Consider the following 26,693-nt stretch of genomic DNA (forward strand, 5'->3'; position numbering starts at 1 on the left):
TTAGTTTTGTTTTTCACAGTGAGAGAGGGGTGCACCGGTCCTGGAGGTACTGCAATACCAGGTCGATGCGTGGAGTGGACGGAGCAAGCCCCTTTTCCATCTCCCAGTTCCAAAAATCAATTTAATATATGGTCCCCGGGTAGGGGACGTATCAGATATTAAACTGATAAGAACAGATACTACACTTGATCTTAGCCAAAAGGCCGAGAAGCGATGCCTCCACAGGCTCAGACCAAGAGGGCAGCTTCCCAGACACGTCGCTCCACGTGGCGGTTTAACAGACAACGACAAAACAAAAAAAAGACCAAGCACCCTGTGTGCGTGTTTGTGTGTATGTGAAAGCTGAAGAAATAAACCGAGGTCGCTACATCTCTTTGCTGCTGCCTGCTGGCAGTCTCACTAGGCCGTCTGCATGTTTCACAAATAGAGTTTGGAGCAGTGGAGGCTTCTATAAGACTACAGGTGAAGCAGTGCTTCACCAAAAAAATGTTAAAAAATAAATAAACCAAAAATCTTACAACAATCCCATTTTCAGTGCTTTGAAACAGAAATACTCACGAAGACGAGCTGTTTTCCTGAAATCAATTCTGTGAGTCACAACAGCGCCACTATTCCCATTGACTTCAATGTAAATCGAGTGAACCCCAGGCGGCTCGTGTTTATTTTCCGTTTCAATTGATCCTTATGGCAGATAAGTCCCACCCGTGAACCAGTGACCGATAGGGTAGAATTTTGCACTTCAGTCACTTGACACAACACTCTGGCCAGTCACCGCCTTCATTGGACAGCTATCGTGAACTGACTACGAGTGAAAGCAGAGGGCAGACCAAAACCTACTGTGAAAACCACACAGCTCGTTGGTGCTACGGTAAGGAGAATTTTAAATTGCTCCATGTATGACAAGGTAAACTGGCTAACAGGGAGTTGGCTGAAAAAACGCCTTTACTGTTGGCCCCGTGTCATGTTTAAAGCATGCAATTGTGGTGTAGAACAAAATAAAAAGAAAACAAAGTGCTTGCATGATATCGAGTTCCTGAACCCACGTGACCACCGGTGTTCGGAACGCCATTTTGTCAGTAAAATCAAGCGCCGCCCTTAAAGATCTTCCTTTAAAATGACCCGGCGCCGAAGCTTTCAAGCCATCGGAGTACTCATCTCACTTTAATTCGCATGACATCGAGCTCTATATGCAAAAATTAAATAGGTTAAATATTACCGACCCATACAATGCCCCCGGGGTGCTTTTCAAAAGCATCTCCGCTGAAGAAGACGTCCCAGATCTGCAGTATCCGGATAGATATAACTACCTTCAGAGCAGCCACAAAGACAGACGTCAGAAAGCCTGCAGTGTCTCTAATAAGACAAATATGCTACCCAAAAGTCCCATAGTTTCACCAGTGAGGCTACCAGGTATTCATGAGCATAGAAGGATTAGGGTAAAACAGGGCATGCAGTGTGTAACTGCTCCTGTGTGTAAAATGGTCATTTCCAGATGGTGTACAATCAAATGAATGTGAAGTAGGTACAATAACAGGGAGGGTAAATCCAGGAAGTACTATTCTTAAAAAGCAGGAGTGTTAAACCAAGTAGGTAGTATCCTTTTGAAAGAGCAGGGCGGTACCAATGTGGGGTGGCATTACTATTGTCCAAAACTAATGTTATTGTTGTTTTCTTCAGTTGGGGATGTCAACACGAGGACTTGGCAAGAAAATACTATGAAATGCGTCATCGCCTCTCACACACGAATGTCATGGTAGGAACAGCTGGATTCAGGATTTCACCCCTGCATTGGGGCCTCACCTGATGGATACGTTTCCTGTAGCTGCTGTGGTTCAGGTGTCATAGAAATTAAGTGCCCATTTTCTGCAAAGGACCTTTCTGTTAATTAGGCAGTAAAGTGTTTTTCTGCACAGAAACCAGCACCAGCAGCAGCAGCATTTGCTGATCATAGTCAACAACAGTGGTGCTACTGCCCTGAGCCAGAAGCAGGGAACATGGTGGTCTGTGCGTCAGGTTTTTGTTCAGTTAAAAAGTTTCACCAGACCTGCCTTCGCATGAAAAGGGTCCCAAAACAGTGGGTATGTCCCATCTGCCGAAAAGTGATCAATGCCCAAAGAAGAAAACCTTAGTGAGGAGACTGTGAAATGAGTTGTTTGTAGTAGCTGATACTGTACTGTTATTTATGAATAAACAGTTGTTAAACCAATATTGTTCTCTTCCCCATAATTTGTATTAGATATCTGTAGCAATCAGGGATATGAAACATGGGTGGGTCATTCATATAAAACACACCAGAACAAATATCTGTTTGGGTGGAACTCAAGTTAGAATGGGTGGATGTGCAGCTTGATCTGCAAAGAGAAACGATGTGATCGCATCAGAATAGCGAGTGATTAAAAATAATGTCACGACAAGCAAGCAAGAAGTGAGAGTCACAAAGGTTTATTTGCTGGTTGAGCACATCTGTAGCCAGTCACATCAGTTCAATTTACTGTACATCCCCATCACTGGAAGGACACCAGAGATTCAGACACATTTGTAAGTGCACAACACACGCTCACCATCTTGTCAAGGTAGGTCACATCATTTTCCCTGTCTATGTCCGTGAAACATATGGGGACAGTGCTTTGCAAGACTGTGTACTTTTGACGGAGAACTCCTATCACTCTTTCAATATGTATCCTAAGAGAGGCTAGACGTCTGGTGTTCTCCAAGTCAGCAGGATCTAACTGCTTCTATCCACGAGTAAATGCTGGAATTTTTAATTCAGCTTGGCATCTCTCAATGGACTCTTTAACCAGACAACCTCTGTCTGCTAAAACTACGTCCCCTGGGAGCAAATGAGATAAAAAGTGACTTTGTTCAGTGATAAACTCATCACTTGTGCGACCTCCCCATCCAGCGGAAATGAAACAAATGGAACCTCGAGGGCAAATTGCAATTAAATATTTCATTGTGTGGTGTGATTTGTATGATGAGTAACACTGAGCACTGGCTAGCAATCTACTGGGTTTCTCTAGAAATATTTCAAAACAATCTATAATGCAAACTGTCTTTTCAAAGCTACGGTTTCGAAATGCATATGGAAGAGATTTTCTTAAGTATTCTGTCAGGCCACAACACCAGACTTGGCACCAGTCTACAATGCATCACACTAATGCAGTGTTTGAAGAGCTTTGAAACAGTGGTCGAGTCAATGTCAAAATGAAAAGCCCAAAACTCAAAGGACAAGTTCATTCTAAGCTTAATTAAAGTTAACATGTACTGCTGAAAACATGTTAAACTAGATTTAAGTTGGAGAAAAGGAGCCACAATATGAAAAATTGTCATGAGAATGGAGAATGCTGATAAACCAGTGAGAGTATGAACCCTTTTATCATCGTTATGCAAGCTCATCTCATTCAGTGTAGTCCTATTCATTTTTTCCTTCAACAACATATTTTCAGTCCTCAGAGCTTGGCATTCTTGCTCAAGAGATTGGACGCGTTTACCACAGGTTTCAGTGGTGCATGGTGGGGTTGCTGGATCCTCCTCATGGAGAACAGGCTGGACATCGTTTCCAGGTTCTTCATGGGTAGATTCCTTCAAAGGCTCTGTGGTGGGACTTTGCTCTGCAGTAGGATCCTTGTTGCAGTCTTGGGGACAATCTGTTGATGCTCTGGTGAAAACAAAAGTAGTATAAACTGTCACTACTGATGACAGTTTGTCATTCTTTTGTCAGTCACTCTCTGTTTTCTGCAGTATACTAGCTTTCGTTAGTAAGAAAGTAAGTAAATTGTATTTGTATAGCACATTTACATCCAAAAGTGCTTTATAGTCGGTATATGATAAATAAACAATGTAATAAAATAAATGAATAGAAAGACAATGACAGGGATATTGACAATGACAGTGACAATCACATGCATAGTCAGTGGCTGCCAAATGCAAGTCGGTATAGGTGTGTGATGATTTCAGCCCAGTCACAGATGTTATGTTTTTTAGCTCATTGGGTGTTATTAAACCTACAATGAATTGTACAAAAAAAATTGTTTTATAATTTTCCCAAGTCCATGGAAGTGGGGTTGACCAGGTTAAGGAACTTAAATATTCACCTGGGAGGGATGGCTTTCGCAGATAGCTTTGTCTGCTTCATCTTCTGTAGCTTTGCTCTCTGTCGTCTGTTGAAAACCTCCAGTCTCATTTTTCTTTTCCTCTTCTCTGGAGATGGAACGTAGTTGAAAAGAGATGGAACAAAGTCCGGCCTCAAGGGATTATCACTCCTTCTCCCTACAAAATAAATAGAAACATTTCAGCGTCGAACTTGGGTTTGTTTACTACTACGTTAGCACTTGCTAGCTTAGCAGCATAAAAAACAGGACATTGTCAGCCCCACGAATTGCATGCTATAAATCAACTAGCTATGTGTGTGTGTGTGTGTGTGTGTGTGTGTGTGTGTGTGTGTGTGTGTGTGTGTGTGTGTGTGTGTGTGTGTGTGTGTGTGTGTGTGTGTGTGTGTGTGTGTGTGTGTGTGTGTGTGAGTGGGTACTTACAGGGGGGCCGGGAAGTCCAGGTTGGCCTTTCATTCCCATCATTCCCTGGAGATAGAGGAAAGAAATCAAAGGTCAAACAACAGCAATGTCCAACACCAGTGGCTGTGCATGTTGTGGGCTGTGAGTAAGATATGCCGCTGAGGACAGAATGCTATACAACAGAAAGGGTTTTGTGTTATAAAACCACACTTACAGTAGTCCAGAAATGTGTGGAAGTATTTCTTTGACGATGAGTCCATTGACTGGACTGAAAGCTAAGGTGAGAATGCATGCCATAAAGTGGCATAAATCCCAGAACTCCATGGGAATAATCCATGGATTGGGAATGACAGTGAACACTGTAGCGGAAACCTATTTGACAGGTGTGCTCTGACATGGAAAGGTCTTCAGACTTCGATGGGTTCTTATTGGTAGTTCTGTGTGGTGATGTGTATGTGTGAATACATAGTGTTATTGTTGGAGAGTTACCACAAAACTGCAGGTGTGTGTGTCTCAGAGTTTGTGCATGTGTGTGTGTGTGTGTGTGTGTGTGTGTGTGTGTGTGTGTGTGTGTGTGTGTGTGTGTGTGTGTGTGTGTGTGTGTGTGTGTGTGTGTGTGTGTGTGTGTGTGTGTGTGTGTGTGTGTGTGTGTGTGTGTGTGTGTGTTCACCATGGGGCCGGGACCAATATCAGCGCCTTTGTTGTGATCATACTGAGCAGCAAAGTTCTGTTGGAGTGAAAAATAAAAACCAGAATAAGAGACAAAATATACATATAAAAATTCATACAATACAATATACTTATTTTCTAATTCATAGGTTATTGTCTGTTCCATTGCTATAATTGTGCCAGAATTTGGGTCAGGTGAGTTTAAGGGCTTGATCGTTTATCAAACAGATGAACAGCAAATCAGCATCTTCCTGTAGCTTCTATACCTTACGGTTACAATAGGATATACCAGCAGGTTAACCTTATTTACTGAGAGGCCTTCATCAACATTCAGTTCCCCCACCTAGGAACACTTTAGAACCAACATCCATCTTCAGTTCCCCCACCCAGCAGCACTTTAGAACCAACATCCACCTTCAGTCCCCCACACAGTCACATTTTAGAACCAACATCCACCTTCAGTCCCCCCACCCAGCAGTTGACCAAGTCGGCCCCTATAGGATACTTACTCCGCCGAGGCCAGGGGGTCCTGGGGGCCCAGCAGGGCCGGGGTTGCCAGGTCTGCCGTCCCTCCCGTCAGGGCCCTGGGGTCCCTGTGGAGGAAGGCCTTGGGTTAGTCTCCGTTGATTACCACTGATTGACACACAGCCACCGTGTCTGCTGGGAAGCTGCCAGAGTCCCAGCTGTGTTCGGCTGTGGAGCTCGGTTTGGTCTCAACTTGAATAAAAGCGTCATGTCCTTTTACTAAATTGTTTTATTATTGTTAATAAAGTTTAGAAAAGATAAATATGAATTTGGTCTGGATATGTGAGCCAAAGTCAGAAAAAAATAATATACAACAAATATTTGTAGTTCAGGTTATTTTCAGCGGTCGTGCAGCAGAGATTGGTCCATTATTATTTGTTATATTATCACGGCGGAGGGCTTTAGGCTGTGCCTGATGTAAACAAAGGGGTGTGGCCTATTCAAGTTGAAAGGTCAATCGGCGTCATCATATATCAACCCGATAAACTTCATGAAAGTTTCTATCCAGCAAACATGGCATTGTCATGCATCTTGTCATAATTAATGAGTTTGATAGTGGCTTACCCTTTCACCTCTTGGTCCTTTCGGGCCCTGAGGAATATAAGTAAACAATTGATGAGTCAGAGGCAGACATTATTTAAACAGTGAGGCAAGTTCACGTAAAAAAAGGAAGGTAGACTTAAACTTAACATATCTAAAATCTAAAACCTAAAAGAAGCTGGGCTACAATCGCTGGGGGATGAATAGGTGCATGTGGACAAACTGTGCATGTGAACTGCACAGCCAAAGCACCATTCAGGTGGGAACATATTTCAGTCCACTTCATTGAACCTGGCCTTTGGCTAGAGCTGATGCCTACAATGTCTGCCCTGAGCTATGCTACGCATTATCACATACACCACACTCAAAGGGCTAAATGATACATCCAACCAGGGTTTGATTGCTCACTTTGAATCTTCCCGGAGTAGAAATAGAAGCTAAATAAATAGTGTTATTTATTTCTTTGTGTCATTTAACTGTGCTGGCTGTATCATGCACTGTTCAGCATTGCTGTTCATCTATCTCATTGCACATCAACCCATTAACATGCAGGGGATTTATGATGCTGTACATGTCCATGCAGAAGCACAGCCTCATAAAGCTGCTCCCAGATCACTGTGCACACTGTAGTATTAAACTGATCCGAAACCACAATCAGGGGCGCATCAAGCTTTCCAAAAGTGGGGGTGTTCTGGAATAGGCGAAGAAATAATCATTCCAAATAGCGATGATCAATTATATGAACTTTTACATACATCTAGGCCTACAAAATGGAAGAAATGCGAGCAGATACACTGTGTGTGTGTGTGTGTGTGTGTGTGTGTGTGTGTGTGTGTGTGTGTGTGTGTGTGTGTGTGTGTGTGTGTGTGTGTGTGTGTGTGTGTGTGTGTGTGTGTGTGTGTGTGTGTGTGTGTGTGCAACCCGGTATCACGCCAAGGCGTAAAATAGATACGTCTGTCCACATCGCAAGGCGTGTTCAGGTTGACGCTTTGCCTGACCAAAGCGTCACCCTGAACACGCGTCCTTCTCCATTCGAAATGAATGGGGGAATAGCACCAACAGGGGGCGATACGTTCTCCTAGCATTTGGTGAAATTGTTACGTAGCCATATTAATCGTTATTATCTGAATGGGAAATGCAATATTTTAGGACAGATACACCATTAAACGTGTTTCTAATGACATTTCTAGCGAGAAATGTACATTTTCCTTGCATAATCTTCAATCAGTGAATGTGTATGATCTTTATTAATCTTTATGATCTGAATGGGATATACAATATTTTAGGATCGTTTCACCGTTAAACGTGTTTCTAATAACATTTCTAGCGAGAAATATACTTTTTACTTGCATAATCTTCAGTCAGTGATTGTGTCTGATCTTTAGTTTTATAGTTATTAGGAAGATTTAATCGGCTCGCTCGCATGTTTCAACGACGTCAGGATGCTAGGGACGCTGCTTTCGCTAAACTAGCAGCTCACGTGTTTCCTGCGTTTGTGTTATTAAACCGTTACTTTATGTAACTTTTAATGATATTGTAATAACCACAGGCGAGGTATTGAGCGAAGTAAGCTTGATAGCAGGTTTATTGGGTTCCACAATCGGATAGGCAGGCACAGCTCCACCGGAAAACTACAACAACCAAAACTCCCGTCCGGAAGGAAACCCCCGGAACCCCCTCTCAGAAGGCCCGCCCCTTCCTCCCAAACCCTGTGACGCTACAATATCATCTTGTTAGAAACATAGATATATATAGAACACTGTTCTATATATATCTATGGTTAGAAACACGTTTATCTGAGAGCCAACCCAGTCGCCAAAAGCATACGTTGACAGTGTACGTTTTCGTGAACACTGGATTACGTCGCATTTCAACATAAAATAGCGTGCTAAGCACACGTACACACACACACACACACACGCACGTACGCACCCCAACACACACACACACACACACACACACACACACACACACACACACACACACACACACACACACACACACACACACACACACACACACACACACACACACACACACACACACACACACACAATGCATTTCGCTGCTAAAACAACAACAACTTGGGCTGCTTCTAGGACATTTTGGGTGGATGTTGAACGGTATGTGGGCAGGACGTTTTTTGCAGGCAGGACCTGGCAACCCTGCGCTGTTGCCCGAGGTGCAGAAATGCTCCGGAACAGATCTGGATCCACCATGGCCAAAATAATTGTCATGAATAGCATGAATAGATTCATGCATTATCATTCAACTTGAACATGTGTTTTTACAGTATAGAGTGGTGGAGGGATGACGTATGTTGGCCAACCCGGAAGTGAGCGTCGACCTGGGTTTCCATGGTTTCCCTTGACAAAAAGCCAACGGGTTTTTCCATTGGCTCTAAAAACCACGCGGCAAAGGAGCTGCCGTAAATTGTGTTGTTTTTGTCGTAAACTGGGGACCGACGGTTAAAAAATAGACAGATATTCCGAGGTATCCTTAAAAGGCAGCTTGGATGTTTTTATTTTCTGCAGTTTAGACTTCTTCTATAACCTATTTTTGAAAGCAAAACACCAAGCTCAATGATTTAACGAGGCAGGGTTATTTGAAACAATTTATTAAATATATATTTGTGAGAGGTCATTCCTTCTCCTGAGTTTGCTTCCTATTTATGTCTGGTGTACAACACTGTCCACAAGCATCACCCCCCCCTCCCCATATGGATTTGGAGAATTGTTGCCACGTCCCAGTGGTGGAGGTATCATATATATGAAAGAGGGCATTCAATTATACTACAATGATCAATTAGGAGGCCGAAGCCCTAAAGGAAGTAATAATAATAATAATAATAATAATTCATTGAATTTATTTAGCGCTTTTCTAGACACTCAAAGACGCCTACAGTGAAGGGGGGGGGACCTCACTAACTACCACCAGTGTGTAGCACCCACTTGGGTGATGCACGGCAAGTGATGATGTAGGTGACTGAGGGTCAACATTTGAGAACCCCTTTTATCAAAGGGGGTCTCAAAGGACTCATACGCTTCAACCTGAGTGACCCATCACACCCCGGCCATGGCTTCTTCCAACTCCTCCCTTCGGGTAGGAGATACAGGTCCCTTGGGAGCCGGACAAACAGGCTGAGGAATACCTTCTACCCCTGGGCAATTCGTCTACTTAACGCCTGACCCCCCCCCCCCCCCCCCCAATGGACATGTGAAATCCTCTACCATATTTATTTATTTTACTTATATGTTATGTCTGCATATTTATATTTATTGTGCCTATTGCTGTTTGTGTTTGTATTTTTGCTTTTTGCACTGCTTTATTTATTTTGCACTATGGGTAGTGAGCACCACCCCAATTTCATTGTACAAGTTTGCACAATGACAATAAAGTCTGAATCTGTGGCTCCAGCCCTACAGGAAATGACTCGGCAAGTGCTCCATCTCGTTGCACCTGCACCCAGCGGCTCGCTTGCAAGATTTTGGCCTGAAGTTCTTCCCAGACCTACACCCTAGCCATCGAACACGCATATCTGAGAATCAGGCTTCTCTTTAATAATGACAAAAAGTTACGAGAGAAATACACATTAACTTTTTGTTATCTCATAAGCGGCGTGGTGCCGGCTCCTTTTGACCTTTTGACCCCAGACTTCAAAAACGTGGCCACAGGCCAGCTGTGTCTACACACCTTAAGCCACAAATGTACACCTCCATCCCACAAAAAATGGGGACTAGAAACTAACCTCTGTCTTATGTACATTTACTGTACTGTTGGAGGTCACGCCCCTTTTCCGGCCTTTTCGAGATAGCTAGGGAGGCTAAAATGTTTACACACATTTCCCGGGGCCCCGAGAACGACATATCCGAGATTTGGAGTTCTAGCCCTTAGAGAAAAAAAGTTTTCCCAAATGGACTGTCATTTGGACAAAGCCCCTCAGAAGTGTTACCTGCAAGACCTAATGGTTCAGAATGTGGTGGAAAAAACAGTTTTTGAGATAGGAACGTCCTACCGCCCTGAAATTTGAATACCTTATTCTAAGGCCTAACTGGGACCCCCGCACCGAAACTTGGCCCGGTCGGACCCCGAGGGCAGGAAGGGGTGGCCCTTCCTGCCCGAAACTTGGCCCGGACCCCGAGTGCAGGAAGAGGGGGCCTGGACTTTCATAGGTGCCATGCCGTAATTCCGACGCCTCATTGTTCCGACGTCTCAATGTTCCGAAATATTTCCCATTAGATCGACATGCCACTATTCCGACGGTTCAATGTTCCGAAAACGAAACCCATTGGTCCGAAGGTCTGTTAGTCCGACTTTTCAAAAAGGAGGCGCATTAGGCAGAAAAAAGAGTTTTATACCTCGCTCGCTCCCTCTCTATCTCACTCTCACTCTCTCTCTGTCTCCAAAATACAACCTAGGCCTACATATCACGTTCACAATGAATTTTGGAGAGCAAAAAGACAACGCTTCACTTCATTTCGACACGGTGTTGTAGCCCCATGGACAGAGAGCGGAGGTCTAATTCTCAACACGGGCACGAACACACACACACACACACACACACACACACACACACACACACACACACACACACACACACACACACACACACACACACACACACACACACACACACACACACACACACACACACAGAGTGAGAGTGAGAGAGGGAGAGAGAGAGGGAGAGAGAAAGGGAGAGAGAGAGGGAGAGAGAGAGAGGGAGCGAGCGAGGTATACAACTCTTTTTCCTATTCAGCATATTGAACTGTCGGCCTAATGCTCCTCCTTTTTGAAAAGTCGGACAAACGGACCTTCGGACCAATGGGTTTCGTTTTCGGAACATTAAACCGTCGGAATAGTGGCATGTCGATCTAATGGGAAATATTTCGGAACATTGAGACGTCGGAACAATGAGGCGTCGGAATTACGGGCAGGCCCCCTTTCATAATCCTCGCTCGGTGACTGTAAAGGATGTTTGGTCGGATGTTATGACGAAGAATCATAATGTGAATGGGAATATTCTATAAATGTCTTGATATCATCTTTCGTCTCAGCACTTCTGCTGCAGCCGCTTAAAGTCTCACTCCGAGAACCTTAAAATATGAATCAATCCATTAGAAGTATGAAAATATTTTCCCGGTGGCGTAACGGGGCAAACAAGGTGTCCTTTGACATCTACGTTTCGAGGCGATTGCAACAGTGCCACACATGATCATATTTGAATATGTTTCGGGGTAGTAATTAGCTGTCGATTTTGGAGGCCTTTATCAATAATGACCAGCTATAGATTTGCTTCCCGATGGAGATTTTTGACAAATTACATGTTATTTAACATCTACACGTTAAGCTGAGTCCAATGAGATCAAGCTCGCCTTCTTGCTACACCGAGATCATGTCCTAGACCTAGGTGTACCATGTAAAATACATGTTACCATTTGCTAGAGTGTCATGCTGGGTGTCATTGGACTCAGCTCAACGTGTAGATGCTAAATAACATGTCATTTGTCACAAATTTCAATCGGGAAGCAAATCAATAGCTGCTCATTATTGATTAAGGCCTCCAATTTCGACAGCTAATTACTACCCCGAAACATATTCAAATATGATCATGTGTGGCACTGTTGCAATCGCCTCGAAACGTAGATGTCAAAGGACACCTTGTTTGCCCCGTTTGCTTCTGATTGACTAATGAATTGATTCAGCTATTCCCCCAGAAGTCTGGGGTCAAAAGGTCAAAAGGAGCCGGCACCACACCGCTTATGAGACAAAAGTGAATGTGTATTTCTCTCATAACTTTTTTTCATTATTAAAGAGAGGCCTGATTCTCAGATATGCAGGTTAGATGGCTACGGTGTAGGTCTGGGAAGAACTTCAGGCCAAAATCTTGCAAGCGAGCCGCTGGGTGCAGGTGCAACGAGATGGAGCACTTGCCGAGTCATTTCCTGTAGGGCTGGAGCCACAGGTAGAAGCGTATGCGTCCTTTGAGACCCCCTTTGATATATAAGAGACCTCAAAGTACAGCTAACTTGAATGTTGTCGACCCAGTCACCTAACAGTGACATGAGACCTGGTGGCCTGGGCTGTGGCAGTGTCAGAGAGGGTGTGTGTGTGTGTGTGTGTGTGTGTGTGTGTGTGTGTGTGTGTGTGTGTGTGTGTGTGTGTGTGTGTGTGTGTGTGTGTGTGTGTGTGTGTGTGTGTGTGCAACCCGGTATCACGCCAAGGCGTAAAATAGATTCGTCTGTCCACATCGCAAGGCGTGTTCAGGGTCACCTATTGCATCCTTTAGGACTTCGGCCTCCTAATTGATCATTGTAGTATTGAATGCCCTCTTTCATATATATGATACCTCCACCACTGGGATGTGGCAACAATTCTCCAAATCCATATGGGGAGGGGGGGGGGTGATGCTTGTGGACAGTGTTGTACTCTAGACATAAATAGGAAGCAAACTCAGGAGAAGGAATGACCTCTCACAAATATATATTTAATAAATTGTTTCAAATAACCCTGCCTCGTTAAATCATTGAGCTTGGTGTTTTGCTTTCAAAAATAGGTTATAGAAGAAGTCTAAACTGCAGAAAATAAAAACATCCAAGCTGCCTTTTAAGGATACCTCGGAATATCTGTCTATTTTTTAACCGTCGGACCCCAGTTTACGACAAAAACAAAACAATTTACGGCTGCTCCTTTGCCGCGTGGTTTTTAGAGCCAATGGAAAAACCCGTTGGCTTTTTGTCAAGGGAAACCATGGAAACCCAGGTCGACGCTCACTTCCGGGTTGGCCAACATACGTCATCCCTCCACCACTCTAAACTGTAAAAACACATGTTCAAGTTGAATGATAATGCATGAATCTATTCATGCTATTCATGACAATTATTTTGGCCATGGTGGATCCAGATCTGTTCCGGAGCATTTCTGCAGTGTGTGTGTGTGTGTGCTTAGCACGCTATTTTATGTTGAAATGCGACGTAATCCAGTGTTCACGAAAACGTACACTGTCAACGTATGCTTTTGGCGACTGGGTTGGCTCTCAGATAAACGTGTTTCTAACCATAGATATATATAGAACAGTGTTCTATATATATCTATGTTTCTAACAAGATGACATTGTAGCGTCACAGGGTTTGGGAGGAAGGGGCGGGCCTTCTGAGAGGGGGTTCCGGGGGTTTCCTTCCGGACGGGAGTTTTGGTTGTTGTAGTTTTCCGGTGGAGCTGTGCCTGCCTATCCGATTGTGGAACCCAATAAACCTGCTATCAAGCTTACTTCGCTCAATACCTCGCCTGTGGTTATTACAATATCATTCAAAGTTACATAAAGTAACGGTTTAATAACACAAACGCAGGAAACACGTGAGCTGCTAGTTTAGCGAAAGCAGCGTCCCTAGCATCCTGACGTCGTTGAAACATGCGAGCGAGCCGATTAAATCTTCCTAATAACTATAAAACTAAAGATCAGACACAATCACTGACTGAAGATTATGCAAGTAAAAAGTATATTTCTCGCTAGAAATGTTATTAGAAACACGTTTAACGGTGAATCGATCCTAAAATATTGTATTTCCCATTCAGATCATAAAGATTAATAAAGATCATACACATTCACTGATTGAAGATTATGCAAGGAAAATGTACATTTCTCGCTAGAAATGTCATTAGAAACACGTTTAATGGTGTATCTGTCCTAAAATATTGCATTTCCCTTTCAGATAATAACGATTAATATGGCTACGTAACAATTTCACCAAATGCTAGGAGAACGTATCGCCCCCTGTTGGTGCTATTCCCCCATTCATTTCGAATGGAGAAGGACGCGTGTTCAGGGTGACGCTTTGGTCAGACAAAGCGTCAACCTGAACACGCCTTGCGATGTGGACAGACGTATCTATTTTACGCCTTGGCGTGATACCGGGTTGGTGTGTGTGTGTGTGTGTGTGTGTGTGTGTGTGTGTGTGTGTGTGTGTGTGTGTGTATGACTCATTGTGTGTTTGTTTGATACACACACACACACACACACACACACACACACACACACACACACACACACACACACACACACACACACACACACACACACACACACACACACAGTGTGATAAAGCTGAAAGGAGCTTCAGCAGCCTCTGAAGGCTGAAAACATGGATGCGAAGTACAATGACACAAACATGTCTCAACAGTGTAACCGTGTGTTATGTTCAAAAGCACAAGCTGGATCTGTTGGACAGGAAAATGATTGCAGAACAATTAGTTTGTCATAATGAGCAGAGACAAAACACATTTGTAAAGCCACTTGAGGCTGTTGCATGAATGTTCAATAACTGTAGCTCTAATGACATTTGGCTAGAGCGTTTGTTACTTGTATGTAGTGATGTTATTATGTAGTGACACACAGAGTGCAGGCTGTCAAACCAGTGGTCAAGTTCAACTTCAAATGTTCTCCATTTCATGCTGAGACCTATCTATGATCTATGTATAATGTTGGGCTTATGTGTTTATGGTGTGGTATTACTGATTATACAGTAGCCTAACTGAAAATAAAACGTGTCTGATCGAATGGAACGCACTTGCATGCTTCTAATGTTCTAAGAAAACAAGATGAACCCTTGACACACACTGTTGAGGACATTTCACGTTCAAGTGTGCTGAGAAAGCGAATCGCACAATTCTCCGGATTTTCGTGTATCACAGCATTCATTCACATTCATTAAACCAGTAGGCCTAAGTTGATTGCTGTGACACATACTTTGTGTATATTTTCAGTAATACACCTTGTAGATTGAAGTGCGTTTTCTCAAGGTTTGAAAATGACGAATCGCAAGAGGATCTCTACTCTCCGTAAAGGCTACCTGTAGCCCTAGTCAAACCTGTGCATCCCAACCGCGGTAGCACTCGAAACAGATAGCCTATAGCTTGCAACTTGCAAGCACGTCAGTGTCTGCAGAGGGAGAGAAGTCAACTTACTTGTTTTCTCTTGAAAAAGCCGTCTATAGTCCCCTGTCTTTTTCTTTTAGTTTTCGGCATCATTGGCTATATTGCACGAAAAAATAAAACAGTTTTAAAACTAAAGTAGGCTTAGTTCCCGTCGGAAGAATGAATGGGATCTTATGCTAGGAGGTAACTAGCTCTTGAATAGAGAGCCATGAACCTTGCATCTATTAATGATAAATAATTAATCGCTTAATCGCTTTAATCGCTTAATATGCCTGAAAATGTTGCCTTCATTACAGGCAGTGAATGATGCTGATCTAAAACAGTGATTCAATTCTACCTTTTCATTGAAGGCGTCAAGTCAGTATGCAGCACGAACAGTTAGGCACAGCAATCTGTGAGAAACTGCTTGAATGACCGCGGTCACCGCGCTGAGCTCTCAGGCAGTCGGGTCTCGGGAGCACCGCTGCCAGCGCTTTCTGCAGGCTGCGCGAGCTGTTTAGTCTACGTAACGTCAATTGTAGCGCTGGGATTTACAGAGTGATAATTTGATACAGAGGGATGCAATCATAGCAACCATTTTAAATTGCATACAACAGGCGAACGTTTACTATTTTTTATTAGAAAAGCTGATTTTTGTGAGGATTTGACGAACAAAAGTGGAGGGGATGGAATGGCCTTCCAATAGAAGTGAGGGGGATGCATCGTACTCATCCCCCGCGTCTGATACGCGCCTGACCACAATTATAGCCTATTAAATAATGACGCTAAGCTGCCAAGCTTTGTATTCTGTAACTTACCTGATATGAAGTGATCGCTGCACAAGCGGAATCCAACAGCCGGGGGTCCCATTTTTCAGTCTTTTTTTGCTTGCTCCTGGCTCTTTTAATGGCGCTGATCCACTTAGCTCGCCTCTCCGCATCTTTAGGAATGCGGTAGAACGACGTACATTTATTTTTGCCTCGTTTATTTGTGCAACCTGGTGCACAACAGTTATCGACCATGTCTGCTCCACCACAAGAGCGCCAGTCTGCCGAATACTGCCAAAATGGTGGTGCCCACGTTTTCCCCGCCCCAACAACGTCAACACCCGGAACTCTATTGCAGCCAATGAGCTCGAGTTGACCCTGCTTAGCCTCCGAGATCAGACGAGATCGCGCGTGCTCAGGGTGGTATGGCCGTAAGCAATTATTGTCTTGTCCATACAAACTTTTATACAGGAGGAACCAAGGGCGTAACCACGCATTCTTTGGGGGGGTCGTGTCCCCCCCAATGTTGAGAAAATACTAACCTGTCCCCCCCAATATACAGCAGGATAAAATGTAAAATATATGTTCTCTTTTTATGAACCCTGTCAATGGATCGGTCTCTTGTTATGCAGTGATGTTGCTAGGTACGCGTCCTGCGTCCCTGACGCATTAAAATCTGAAAGGACGCACTAAACTCACTATCCATGCGTCCTGGGGACGCATCTCATTTTCCCCATGAAAAACGATACAATGTGAACATTAAACAACTCGTGTTTAATCACAGTAACTGGCCAAAGAAACCTTCTTGTGAGCAGATCGGACAAGCGCTGTTTCAACCCTCTGCGCATCTACTCGGCGCAGACGTGATCCCCTGTACAAGGTATCGCGACATGCTAATTTAGCCGCTACCAAAACAACTAGCTCGTCACCGCTGATTTCATTTCAACAATTAAAAATACGAACTTCATAGTAAATAAACCCACGTTTCCACTGCTCGATGCTGTGCTCATTCGTGTCGAATGAGCAAATCAAACAGGATTTTTTTTGCAATCCTTCTGATTGAATATATGTACATTTATGACAAAATCGTGAGGACTAGGCTTGTGACACACACACACACACACACACACACACACACACACACACACACACACACACACACACACACACAAATGTGGCGCTCGCGCGGTAATAGCTCATTGGCGCCACCTAGTGATCATTATGTGCAAATGCACAGCCTCTCATTAAAATTACTTAGGGGTCATTTGACCCCTCTTGCGGCGCTAGGAGTAAGTAAAAATGGCCCGGCGTTTCTAGTGTTAAACATGAACGGTTGAGTACTCCAGCTCTAACCATATCATACCACCATCAAGGAGTTTAACATTATTAATTTCATTTAAGAAATAGAATAATAATAAAAAAGAAACACATTTTTTAAACTGGGGAGTCGGGACCCATTGAATTTCTCAGGGACCCACCCAACTCGCCACCTGTGGGTCCCGGGGACTCACTACATTGAAAACCTATCAACATCACTGGTTATGTCTTATTTATTTTCAATTTATTTCCGTTTGTTGAGTGTGTGAATCCCCCCCTCCTAATTGTACACTTTTAGTTTGAAACCACCTCGCGACTTTCTGCGTTGTCATGGTTACCCCACACTCTTTCTTCAGTGAGAGCCAAGAAAGTAAAGTTGAGTAATGGAGGATTTGAGGTTACCTAAAAAGCAGAAGAAACTGGACCAACAGCCAAGCATACGCAGTTTTTTTCAGACAGTAAGTAACTTGACAGGCATGCTGAAAGCAGTGGCCAGACAGGGACATGCTCTGGACATGCAGGTGATATGCAGGTGATAAATAACATAATGACATGTGGTCATGGGTATGTGGTATTTTTTCCATTGGAAGCTATCCTTTTTGCTACAGTACTACTGGAAGAGCATAATTGTAATTGGTAGGTGTGTTTAAGGTCAGTAAGCAGCTAACCAAAACAAAGTGTGTGTGTATGTGTGTGTGTGTGTGGGGGGGGGGGGCGGGGCAGACATTACATTATTACACTATTCCTTTAGATGTGAATTCAAATGGTCAATGTAGTCCTCGAAACTAGGTTCTAAATGTCCACATTTTCATATATAAATATAGAATTGTAGGCAATGCACTTAACAAATAATAATAAAAAATTGGACCCCCCCAATGTCTAAACCATGGTTACGCCCTTGGGAGGAACCCATAATGAGTGGGAGCGCTGCTGTGGCCAGAGACGGGACTTGTACAGAAACAATAATTTGATCCATAATGAATGAAAGAAATGAATGAATGAATGACTACGTTATTCCAGACTCAGAGTTCCACATCTGAATGTAATGCATTACACTGCTTGGGCGTGATCGTTTGCGTGATCTTTTGAAGAAACGTAGCGTTGCAAAACGTGGGATGGACGGCATTAGTCAGCGCGATGAAGCCATTCATAGCTATTATTTCTTTAGAACAACATGATCAGGGGAGAGCGCGAACGCAGTCCCCCACTACCAGAAATTATGCAATCGAGATTCCCACATTTGGGGAATTCGCACGGGTCAGCAACAGCCTCAGTGCAATGGCTGAGCCTCGCTATGGGTGAACCACCTTCTTGATCGTGGTATCTCCCTTGCCAGGTAAGTATGAGTTGTACACGTTCAGGTGGGCTGAACGATGCCCACGCTTGTTCCCGTGGAGAACGGTTGCAAAGCATTCGGAGATGCCTAGACTTTAATAAACACTGTAGACCACCGGTCACACGATGACAGGCGAATCTGAAATCAGCGTGATGGAAGCATAACGAAAGGAAACCTGGAGATCCGAGTTATCGACCCGCCACAGAAAGAATCCTTTTTTTCTTTCTTAAACAACAGAATATCGTTGGAATAATTGTAAACAGTGCGTTTATGAATTGTAAATGACACTTTATTGTCTACAGGCGGACGGGTGTACTCTCAGGTAGTGATGTTATGGTTTGCGTCGAGGCATCGGGGCGTGTGTCGAGTACCTCGGCTCCTCCCCCAGCGAAGCTCCGTATCACATAGGCGAAATGACGTGGCGCGTGACGTTCGAGGCTTCATCTCGGGCTGTTGCGCGATATGGGTTCACAATTGGCACATTTTTACAAAAAGAAGACCCTACCCAGTTCCAAGATCACTTTTATGGCTATGTAATTAATCACACTCATTCTCAGTCATCATGCAGTTCTATTATTACAATTATTAGTAGGCTACTGAGACAATCTATTTTGCCCGGGATGACTTAAAATCTAGGTCAAATGATTTGTTCTCTACCATGAGCTCGGGAGATATTTATGAACGGCAAACTCACACGTATCACGGAAATGACTTTAATTCTTAAACGTTGTGATGTTGTACGAAGCAAACCTCACATCATCACAGGAAACTCTTTCTTTCATCATAATTTCATTCACCACTAGGTGTCCCTAGCGTACTAATTTGAAGCTTCGAGGTCGAACCACTTTGATGGTTCATCTGGCTGCGAGGCTTTGACGTTTCATGAGGCATCATCTCGGCACCACTACTCTCAGGACTCAGGAGGAGTTTAGTTTTGTTTTTCACAGTGAGAGAGGGGTGCACCGGTCCTGGAGGTACTGCAATACCAGGTCGATGCGTGGAGTGGACGGAGCAAGCCCCTTTTCCATCTCCCAGTTCCAAAAATCAATTTAATATATGGTCCCCGGGTAGGGGACGTATCAGATATTAAACTGATAAGAACAGATACTACACTTGATCTTAGCCAAAAGGCCGAGAAGCGATGCCTCCACAGGCTCAGACCAAGAGGGCAGCTTCCCAGACACGTCGCTCCACGTGGCGGTTTAACAGACAACGACAAAACAAAAAAAAGACCAAGCACCCTGTGTGCGTGTTTGTGTGTATGTGAAAGCTGAAGAAATAAACCGAGGTCGCTACATCTCTTTGCTGCTGCCTGCTGGCAGTCTCACTAGGCCGTCTGCATGTTTCACAAATAGAGTTTGGAGCAGTGGAGGCTTCTATAAGACTACAGGTGAAGCAGTGCTTCACCAAAAAAATGTTAAAAAATAAATAAACCAAAAATCTTACAACAATCCCATTTTCAGTGCTTTGAAACAGAAATACTCACGAAGACGAGCTGTTTTCCTGAAATCAATTCTGTGAGTCACAACAGCGCCACTATTCCCATTGACTTCAATGTAAATCGAGTGAACCCCAGGCGGCTCGTGTTTATTTTCCGTTTCAATTGATCCTTATGGCAGATAAGTCCCACCCGTGAACCAGTGACCGATAGGGTAGAATTTTGCACTTCAGTCACTTGACACAACACTCTGGCCAGTCACCGCCTTCATTGGACAGCTATCGTGAACTGACTACGAGTGAAAGCAGAGGGCAGACCAAAACCTACTGTGAAAACCACACAGCTCGTTGGTGCTACGGTAAGGAGCATTTTAAATTGCTCCATGTATGACAAGGTAAACTGGCTAACAGGGAGTTGGCTGAAAAAACGCCTTTACTGTTGGCCCCGTGTCATGTTTAAAGCATGCAATTGTGGTGTAGAACAAAATAAAAAGAAAACAAAGTGCTTGCATGATATCGAGTTCCTGAACCCACGTGACCACCGGTGTTCGGAACGCCATTTTGTCAGTAAAATCAAGCGCCGCCCTTAAAGATCTTCCTTAAAATGACCCGGCGCCGAAGCTTTCAAGCCATCGGAGTACTCATCTCACTTTAATTCGCATGACATCGAGCTCTATATGCAAAAATTAAATAGGTTAAATATTACCGACCCATACAATGCCCCCGGGGTGCTTTTCAAAAGCATCTCCGCTGAAGAAGACGTCCCAGATCTGCAGTATCCGGATAGATATAACTACCTTCAGAGCAGCCACAAAGACAGACGTCAGAAAGCCTGCAGTGTCTCTAATAAGACAAATATGCTACCCAAAAGTCCCATAGTTTCACCAGTGAGGCTACCAGGTATTCATGAGCATAGAAGGATTAGGGTAAAACAGGGCATGCAGTGTGTAACTGCTCCTGTGTGTAAAATGGTCATTTCCAGATGGTGTACAATCAAATGAATGTGAAGTAGGTACAATAACAGGGAGGGTAAATCCAGGAAGTACTATTCTTAAAAAGCAGGAGTGTTAAACCAAGTAGGTAGTATCCTTTTGAAAGAGCAGGGCGGTACCAATGTGGGGTGGCATTACTATTGTCCAAAACTAATGTTATTGTTGTTTTCTTCAGTTGGGGATGTCAACACGAGGACTTGGCAAGGAAATACTATGAAATGCGTCATCGCCTCTCACACACGAATGTCATGGTAGGAACAGCTGGATTCAGGATTTCACCCCTGCATTGGGGCCTCACCTGATGGATACGTTTCCTGTAGCTGCTGTGGTTCAGGTGTCATAGAAATTAAGTGCCCATTTTCTGCAAAGGACCTTTCTGTTAATTAGGCAGTAAAGTGTTTTTCTGCACAGAAACCAGCACCAGCAGCAGCAGCATTTGCTGATCATAGTCAACAACAGTGGTGCTACTGCCCTGAGCCAGAAGCAGGGAACATGGTGGTCTGTGCGTCAGGTTTTTGTTCAGTTAAAAAGTTTCACCAGACCTGCCTTCGCATGAAAAGGGTCCCAAAACAGTGGGTATGTCCCATCTGCCGAAAAGTGATCAATGCCCAAAGAAGAAAACCTTAGTGAGGAGACTGTGAAATGAGTTGTTTGTAGTAGCTGATACTGTACTGTTATTTATGAATAAACAGTTGTTAAACCAATATTGTTCTCTTCCCCATAATTTGTATTAGATATCTGTAGCAATCAGGGATATGAAACATGGGTGGGTCATTCATATAAAACACACCAGAACAAATATCTGTTTGGGTGGAACTCAAGTTAGAATGGGTGGATGTGCAGCTTGATCTGCAAAGAGAAACGATGTGATCGCATCAGAATAGCGAGTGATTAAAAATAATGTCACGACAAGCAAGCAAGAAGTGTGAGTCACAAAGGTTTATTTGCTGGTTGAGCACATCTGTAGCCAGTCACATCAGTTCAATTTACTGTACATCCCCATCACTGGAAGGACACCAGAGATTCAGACACATTTGTAAGTGCACAACACACGCTCACCATCTTGTCAAGGTAGGTCACATCATTTTCCCTGTCTATGTCCGTGAAACATATGGGGACAGTGCTTTGCAAGACTGTGTACTTTTGACGGAGAACTCCTATCACTCTTTCAATATGTATCCTAAGAGAGGCTAGACGTCTGGTGTTCTCCAAGTCAGCAGGATCTAACTGCTTCTATCCACGAGTAAATGCTGGAATTTTTAATTCAGCTTGGCATCTCTCAATGGACTCTTTAACCAGACAACCTCTGTCCGCTAAAACTACGTCCCCTGGGAGCAAATGAGATAAAAAGTGACTTTGTTCTGTGATAAACGTATCACTTGTGCGACCTCCCCATCCAGCGGAAATGAAACAAATGGAACCTCGAGGGCAAATTGCAATTAAATATTTCATTGTGTGGTGTGATTTGTATGATGAGTAACACTGAGCACTGGCTAGCAATCTACTGGGTTTCTCTAGAAATATTTCAAAACAATCTATAATGCAAACTGTCTTTTCAAAGCTACGGTTTCGAAATGCATATGGAAGAGATTTTCTTAAGTATTCTGTCAGGCCACAACACCAGACTTGGCACCAGTCTACAATGCATCACACTAATGCAGTGTTTGAAGAGCTTTGAAACAGTGGTTGAGTCAATGTCAAAATGAAAAGCCCAAAACTCAAAGGACAAGTTCATTCTAAGCTTAATTAAAGTTAACATGTACTGCTGAAAACATGTTAAACTAGATTTAAGTTGGAGAAAAGGAGCCACAATATGAAAAATTGTCATGAGAATGGAGAATGCTGATAAACCAGTGAGAGTATGAACCCTTTTATCATCGTTATGCAAGCTCATCTCATTCAGTGTAGTCCTATTCATTTTTTCCTTCAACAACATATTTTCAGTCCTCAGAGCTTGGCATTCTTGCTCAAGAGATTGGACGCGTTTACCACAGGTTTCAGTGGTGCATGGTGGGGTTGCTGGATCCTCCTCATGGAGAACAGGCTGGACATCGTTTCCAGGTTCTTCATGGGTAGATTCCTTCAAAGGCTCTGTGGTGGGACTTTGCTCTGCAGTAGGATCCTTGTTGCAGTCTTGGGGACAATCTGTTGATGCTCTGGTGAAAACAAAAGTAGTATAAACTGTCACTACTGATGACAGTTTGTCATTCTTTTGTCAGTCACTCTCTGTTTTCTGCAGTATACTAGCTTTCGTTAGTAAGAAAGTAAGTAAATTGTATTTGTATAGCACATTTACATCCAAAAGTGCTTTATAGTCGGTATATGATAAATAAACAATGTAATAAAATAAATGAATAGAAAGACAATGACAGGGATATTGACAATGACAGTGACAATCACATGCATAGTCAGTGGCTGCCAAATGCAAGTCGGTATAGGTGTGTGATGATTTCAGCCCAGTCACAGATGTTATGTTTTTTAGCTCATTGGGTGTTATTAAACCTACAATGAATTGTACAAAAAAAATTGTTTATAATTTTCCCAAGTCCATGGAAGTGGGGTTGACCAGGTTAAGGAACTTAAATATTCACCTGGGAGGGATGGCTTTCGCAGATAGCTTTGTCTGCTCCATCTTCTGTAGCTTTGCTCCCTGTCGTCTGTTGAAAACCTCCAGTCTCATTTTTCTTTTCCTCTTCTCTGGAGATGGAACGTAGTTGAAAAGAGATGGAACAAAGTCCGGACTCAAGGGATTATCACTCCTTCTCCCTACAAAATAAATAGAAACATTTCAGCGTCGAACTTGGGTTTGTTTACTACTACGTTAGCACTTGCTAGCTTAGCAGCATAAAAAACAGGACATTGTCAGCCCCACGAATTGCATGCTATAAATCAACTAGCTATGTGTGTGTGTGTGTGTGTGTGTGTGTGTGTGTGTGTGTGTGTGTGTGTGTGTGTGTGTGTGTGTGTGTGTGTGTGTGTGTGTGTGTGTGTGTGTGTGTGTGTGTGTGTGTGTGTGTGTGTGTGTGTGTGTGTGTGTGTGGTGAGGGGGTACTTACAGGGGGGCCGGGAAGTCCAGGTTGGCCTTTCATTCCCATCATTCCCTGGAGATAGAGGAAAGAAATCAAAGGTCAAACAACAGCAATGTCCAACACCAGTGGCTGTGCATGTTGTGGGCTGTGAGTAAGATATGCCGCTGAGGACAGAATGCTATACAACAGAAAGGGTTTTGTGTTATAAAACCACACTTACAGTAGTCCAGAAATGTGTGGAAGTATTTCTTTGACGATGAGTCCATTGACTGGACTGAAAGCTAAGGTGAGAATGCATGCCATAAAGTGGCATAAATCCCAGAACTCCATGGGAATAATCCATGGATTGGGAATGACAGTGAACACTGTAGCGGAAACCTATTTGACAGGTGTGCTCTGACATGGAAAGGTCTTCAGACTTCGATGGGTTCTTATTGGTAGTTCTGTGTGGTGATGTGTATGTGTGAATACATAGTGTTATTGTTGGAGAGTTACCACAAAACTGCAGGTGTGTGTGTCTCAGAGTTTGTGCATGTGTGTGTGTGTGTGTTGTGTGTGTGTGTGTGTGTGTGTTGTGTGTGTGTGTGTGTGTGTGTGTGTGTGTGTGTGTGTGTGTGTGTGTGTGTGTGTGTGTGTGTTCACCATGGGGCCGGGACCAATATCAGCGCCTTTGTTGTGATCATACTGAGCAGCAAAGTTCTGTTGGAGTGAAAAATAAAAACCAGAATAAGAGACAAAATATACATATAAAAATTCATACAATACAATATACTTATTTTCTAATTCATAGGTTATTGTCTGTTCCATTGCTATAATTGTGCCAGAATTTGGGTCAGGTGAGTTTAAGGGCTTGATCGTTTATCAAACAGATGAACAGCAAATCAGCATCTTCCTGTAGCTTCTATACCTTACGGTTACAATAGGATATACCAGCCGGTTAACCTTATTTACTGAGAGGCCTTCATCAACATTCAGTTCCCCCACCTAGGAACACTTTAGAACCAACATCCATCTTCAGTTCCCCCACCCAGCAGCACTTTAGAACCAACATCCACCTTCAGTCCCCCACACAGTCACATTTTAGAACCAACATCCACCTTCAGTCCCCCCACCCAGCAGTTGACCAAGTCGGCCCCTATAGGATACTTACTCCGCCGAGGCCAGGGGGTCCTGGGGGCCCAGCAGGGCCGGGGTTGCCAGGTCTGCCGTCCCTCCCGTCAGGGCCCTGGGGTCCCTGTGGAGGAAGGCCTTGGGTTAGTCTCCGTTGATTACCACTGATTGACACACAGCCACCGTGTCTGCTGGGAAGCTGCCAGAGTCCCAGCTCTGTTCGGCTGTGGAGCTCGGTTTGGTCTCAACTTGAATAAAAGCGTCATGTCCTTTTACTAAATTGTTTTATTATTGTTAATAAAGTTTAGAAAAGATAAATATGAATTTGGTCTGGATATGTGAGCCAAAGTCAGAAAAAAATAATATACAACAAATATTTGTAGTTCAGGTTATTTTCAGCCGGTCGTGCAGCAGAGATTGGTCCATTATTATTTGTTATATTATCACGGCGGAGGGCTTTAGGCTGTGCCTGATGTAAACAAAGGGGTGTGGCCTATTCAAGTTGAAAGGTCAATCGGCGTCATCATATATCAACCCGATAAACTTCATGAAAGTTTCTATCCAGCAAACATGGCATTGTCATGCATCTTGTCATAATTAATGAGTTTGATAGTGGCTTACCCTTTCACCTCTTGGTCCTTTCGGGCCCTGAGGAATATAAGTAAACAATTGATGAGTCAGAGGCAGACATTATTTAAACAGTGAGGCAAGTTCACGTAAAAAAAGGAAGGTAGACTTAAACTTAACATATCTAAAATCTAAAACCTAAAAGAAGCTGGGCTACAATCGCTGGGGGATGAATAGGTGCATGTGGACAAACTGTGCATGTGAACTGCACAGCCAAAGCACCATTCAGGTGGGAACATATTTCAGTCCACTTCATTGAACCTGGCCTTTGGCTAGAGCTGATGCCTACAATGTCTGCCCTGAGCTATGCTACGCATTATCACATACACCACACTCAAAGGGCTAAATGACACATCCAACCAGGGTTTGATTGCTCACTTTGAATCTTCCCTGAGTAGAAATAGAAGTTAAATAAATAGTGTTATTTATTTCTTTGTGTCATTTAACTGTGCTGGCTGTATCATGCACTGTTCAGCATTGCTGTTCATCTATCTCATTGCACATCAACCCATTAACATGCAGGGGATTTATGATGCTGTACATGTCCATGCAGAAGCACAGCCTCATAAAGCTGCTCCCAGATCACTGTGCACACTGTAGTATTAAACTGATCCGAAACCACAATCAGGGGCGTATCAAGCTTTCCAAAAGTGGGGGTGTTCTGGAATAGGCGAAGAAATAATCATTCCAAATAGCGATGATCAATTATATGAACTTTTACATACATCTAGGCCTACAAAATGGAAGAAATGCGAGCAGATACACTGTGTGTGTGTGTGTGTGTGTGTGTGTGTGTGTGTGTGTGTGTGTGTGTGTGTGTGTGTGTGTGTGTGTGTGTGTGTGTGTATGACTCATTGTGTGTTTGTTTGATACACACACACACACACACACACACACACACACACACACACACACACACA

The 26,693-nt window shown here is 43.5% G+C and overlaps 1 protein-coding gene and 3 non-coding genes across 6 annotated transcripts; all 4 read right to left on the minus strand.

Annotated features, from left to right (window-relative positions):
- Positions 1-24: 24 nt before the first annotated feature.
- Positions 25-215, minus strand: LOC130378914 (U2 spliceosomal RNA). The gene has a single exon (XR_008895002.1). It is a non-coding gene; the product is annotated as a U2 spliceosomal RNA (small nuclear RNA).
- LOC130378907 (collagen alpha-2(I) chain-like) lies at positions 29-26,622 on the minus strand. 3 transcript variants are annotated; one of them, XR_008894995.1, is made up of 11 exons: positions 25,768-26,622; positions 25,187-25,270; positions 24,679-24,735; positions 24,064-24,108; positions 23,599-23,773; positions 20,065-23,163; positions 6,270-6,296; positions 5,690-5,773; positions 4,533-5,238; positions 4,095-4,269; positions 29-3,658 (listed from the first exon to the last, which is right to left on the minus strand). XR_008894995.1 is itself a non-coding variant. In XM_056585506.1 (7 exons), exons 1-6 carry the CDS (start codon positions 16,178-16,180, stop codon positions 4,246-4,248), a joined length of 441 nt encoding a protein of 146 aa, XP_056441481.1. In that variant the 5' UTR covers positions 16,181-16,360; the 3' UTR covers positions 29-3,658; positions 4,095-4,245. The 3 variants fall into 3 exon arrangements, 1 of the variants encoding a protein (XP_056441481.1); XR_008894996.1 differs by lacking the exon at positions 24,064-24,108; XM_056585506.1 differs by lacking the exons at positions 20,065-23,163; positions 23,599-23,773; positions 24,064-24,108; ... (1 more) ...; positions 25,187-25,270; positions 25,768-26,622 and adding an exon at positions 15,977-16,360 and having other exon boundaries at positions 4,533-4,577; positions 5,182-5,238.
- On the minus strand, positions 18,422-18,586 carry LOC130378912 (U1 spliceosomal RNA). The gene has a single exon (XR_008895000.1). It is a non-coding gene; the product is annotated as a U1 spliceosomal RNA (small nuclear RNA).
- LOC130378908 (U2 spliceosomal RNA) lies at positions 19,531-19,721 on the minus strand. Its single transcript, XR_008894997.1, has one exon. It is a non-coding gene; the product is annotated as a U2 spliceosomal RNA (small nuclear RNA).
- Positions 26,623-26,693: the final 71 nt, after the last annotated feature.

Source organism: Gadus chalcogrammus, unplaced genomic scaffold (assembly GCF_026213295.1).
Source record: "Gadus chalcogrammus isolate NIFS_2021 unplaced genomic scaffold, NIFS_Gcha_1.0 GACHA115, whole genome shotgun sequence".
Taxonomy (NCBI): domain Eukaryota; kingdom Metazoa; phylum Chordata; class Actinopteri; order Gadiformes; family Gadidae; genus Gadus; species Gadus chalcogrammus.

Bases quoted from the DNA above. Each gene is read 5' to 3' on its own strand.
- LOC130378907 (XM_056585506.1), bottom strand. From the start codon at position 16,180: ATGGTCGATAACTGTTGTGCACCAGGTTGCACAAATAAACGAGGCAAA. The intron at 5,774-6,269 runs GTAAGCCACTAT...CTTCCTCCACAG, and splicing joins AAGGACCAAGAGGTGAAAGG to GGACCCCAGGGCCCTGACGG. The intron at 4,578-5,181 runs GTGAACACACAC...CTCTATCTCCAG, and splicing joins ATATTGGTCCCGGCCCCATG to GGAATGATGGGAATGAAAGG.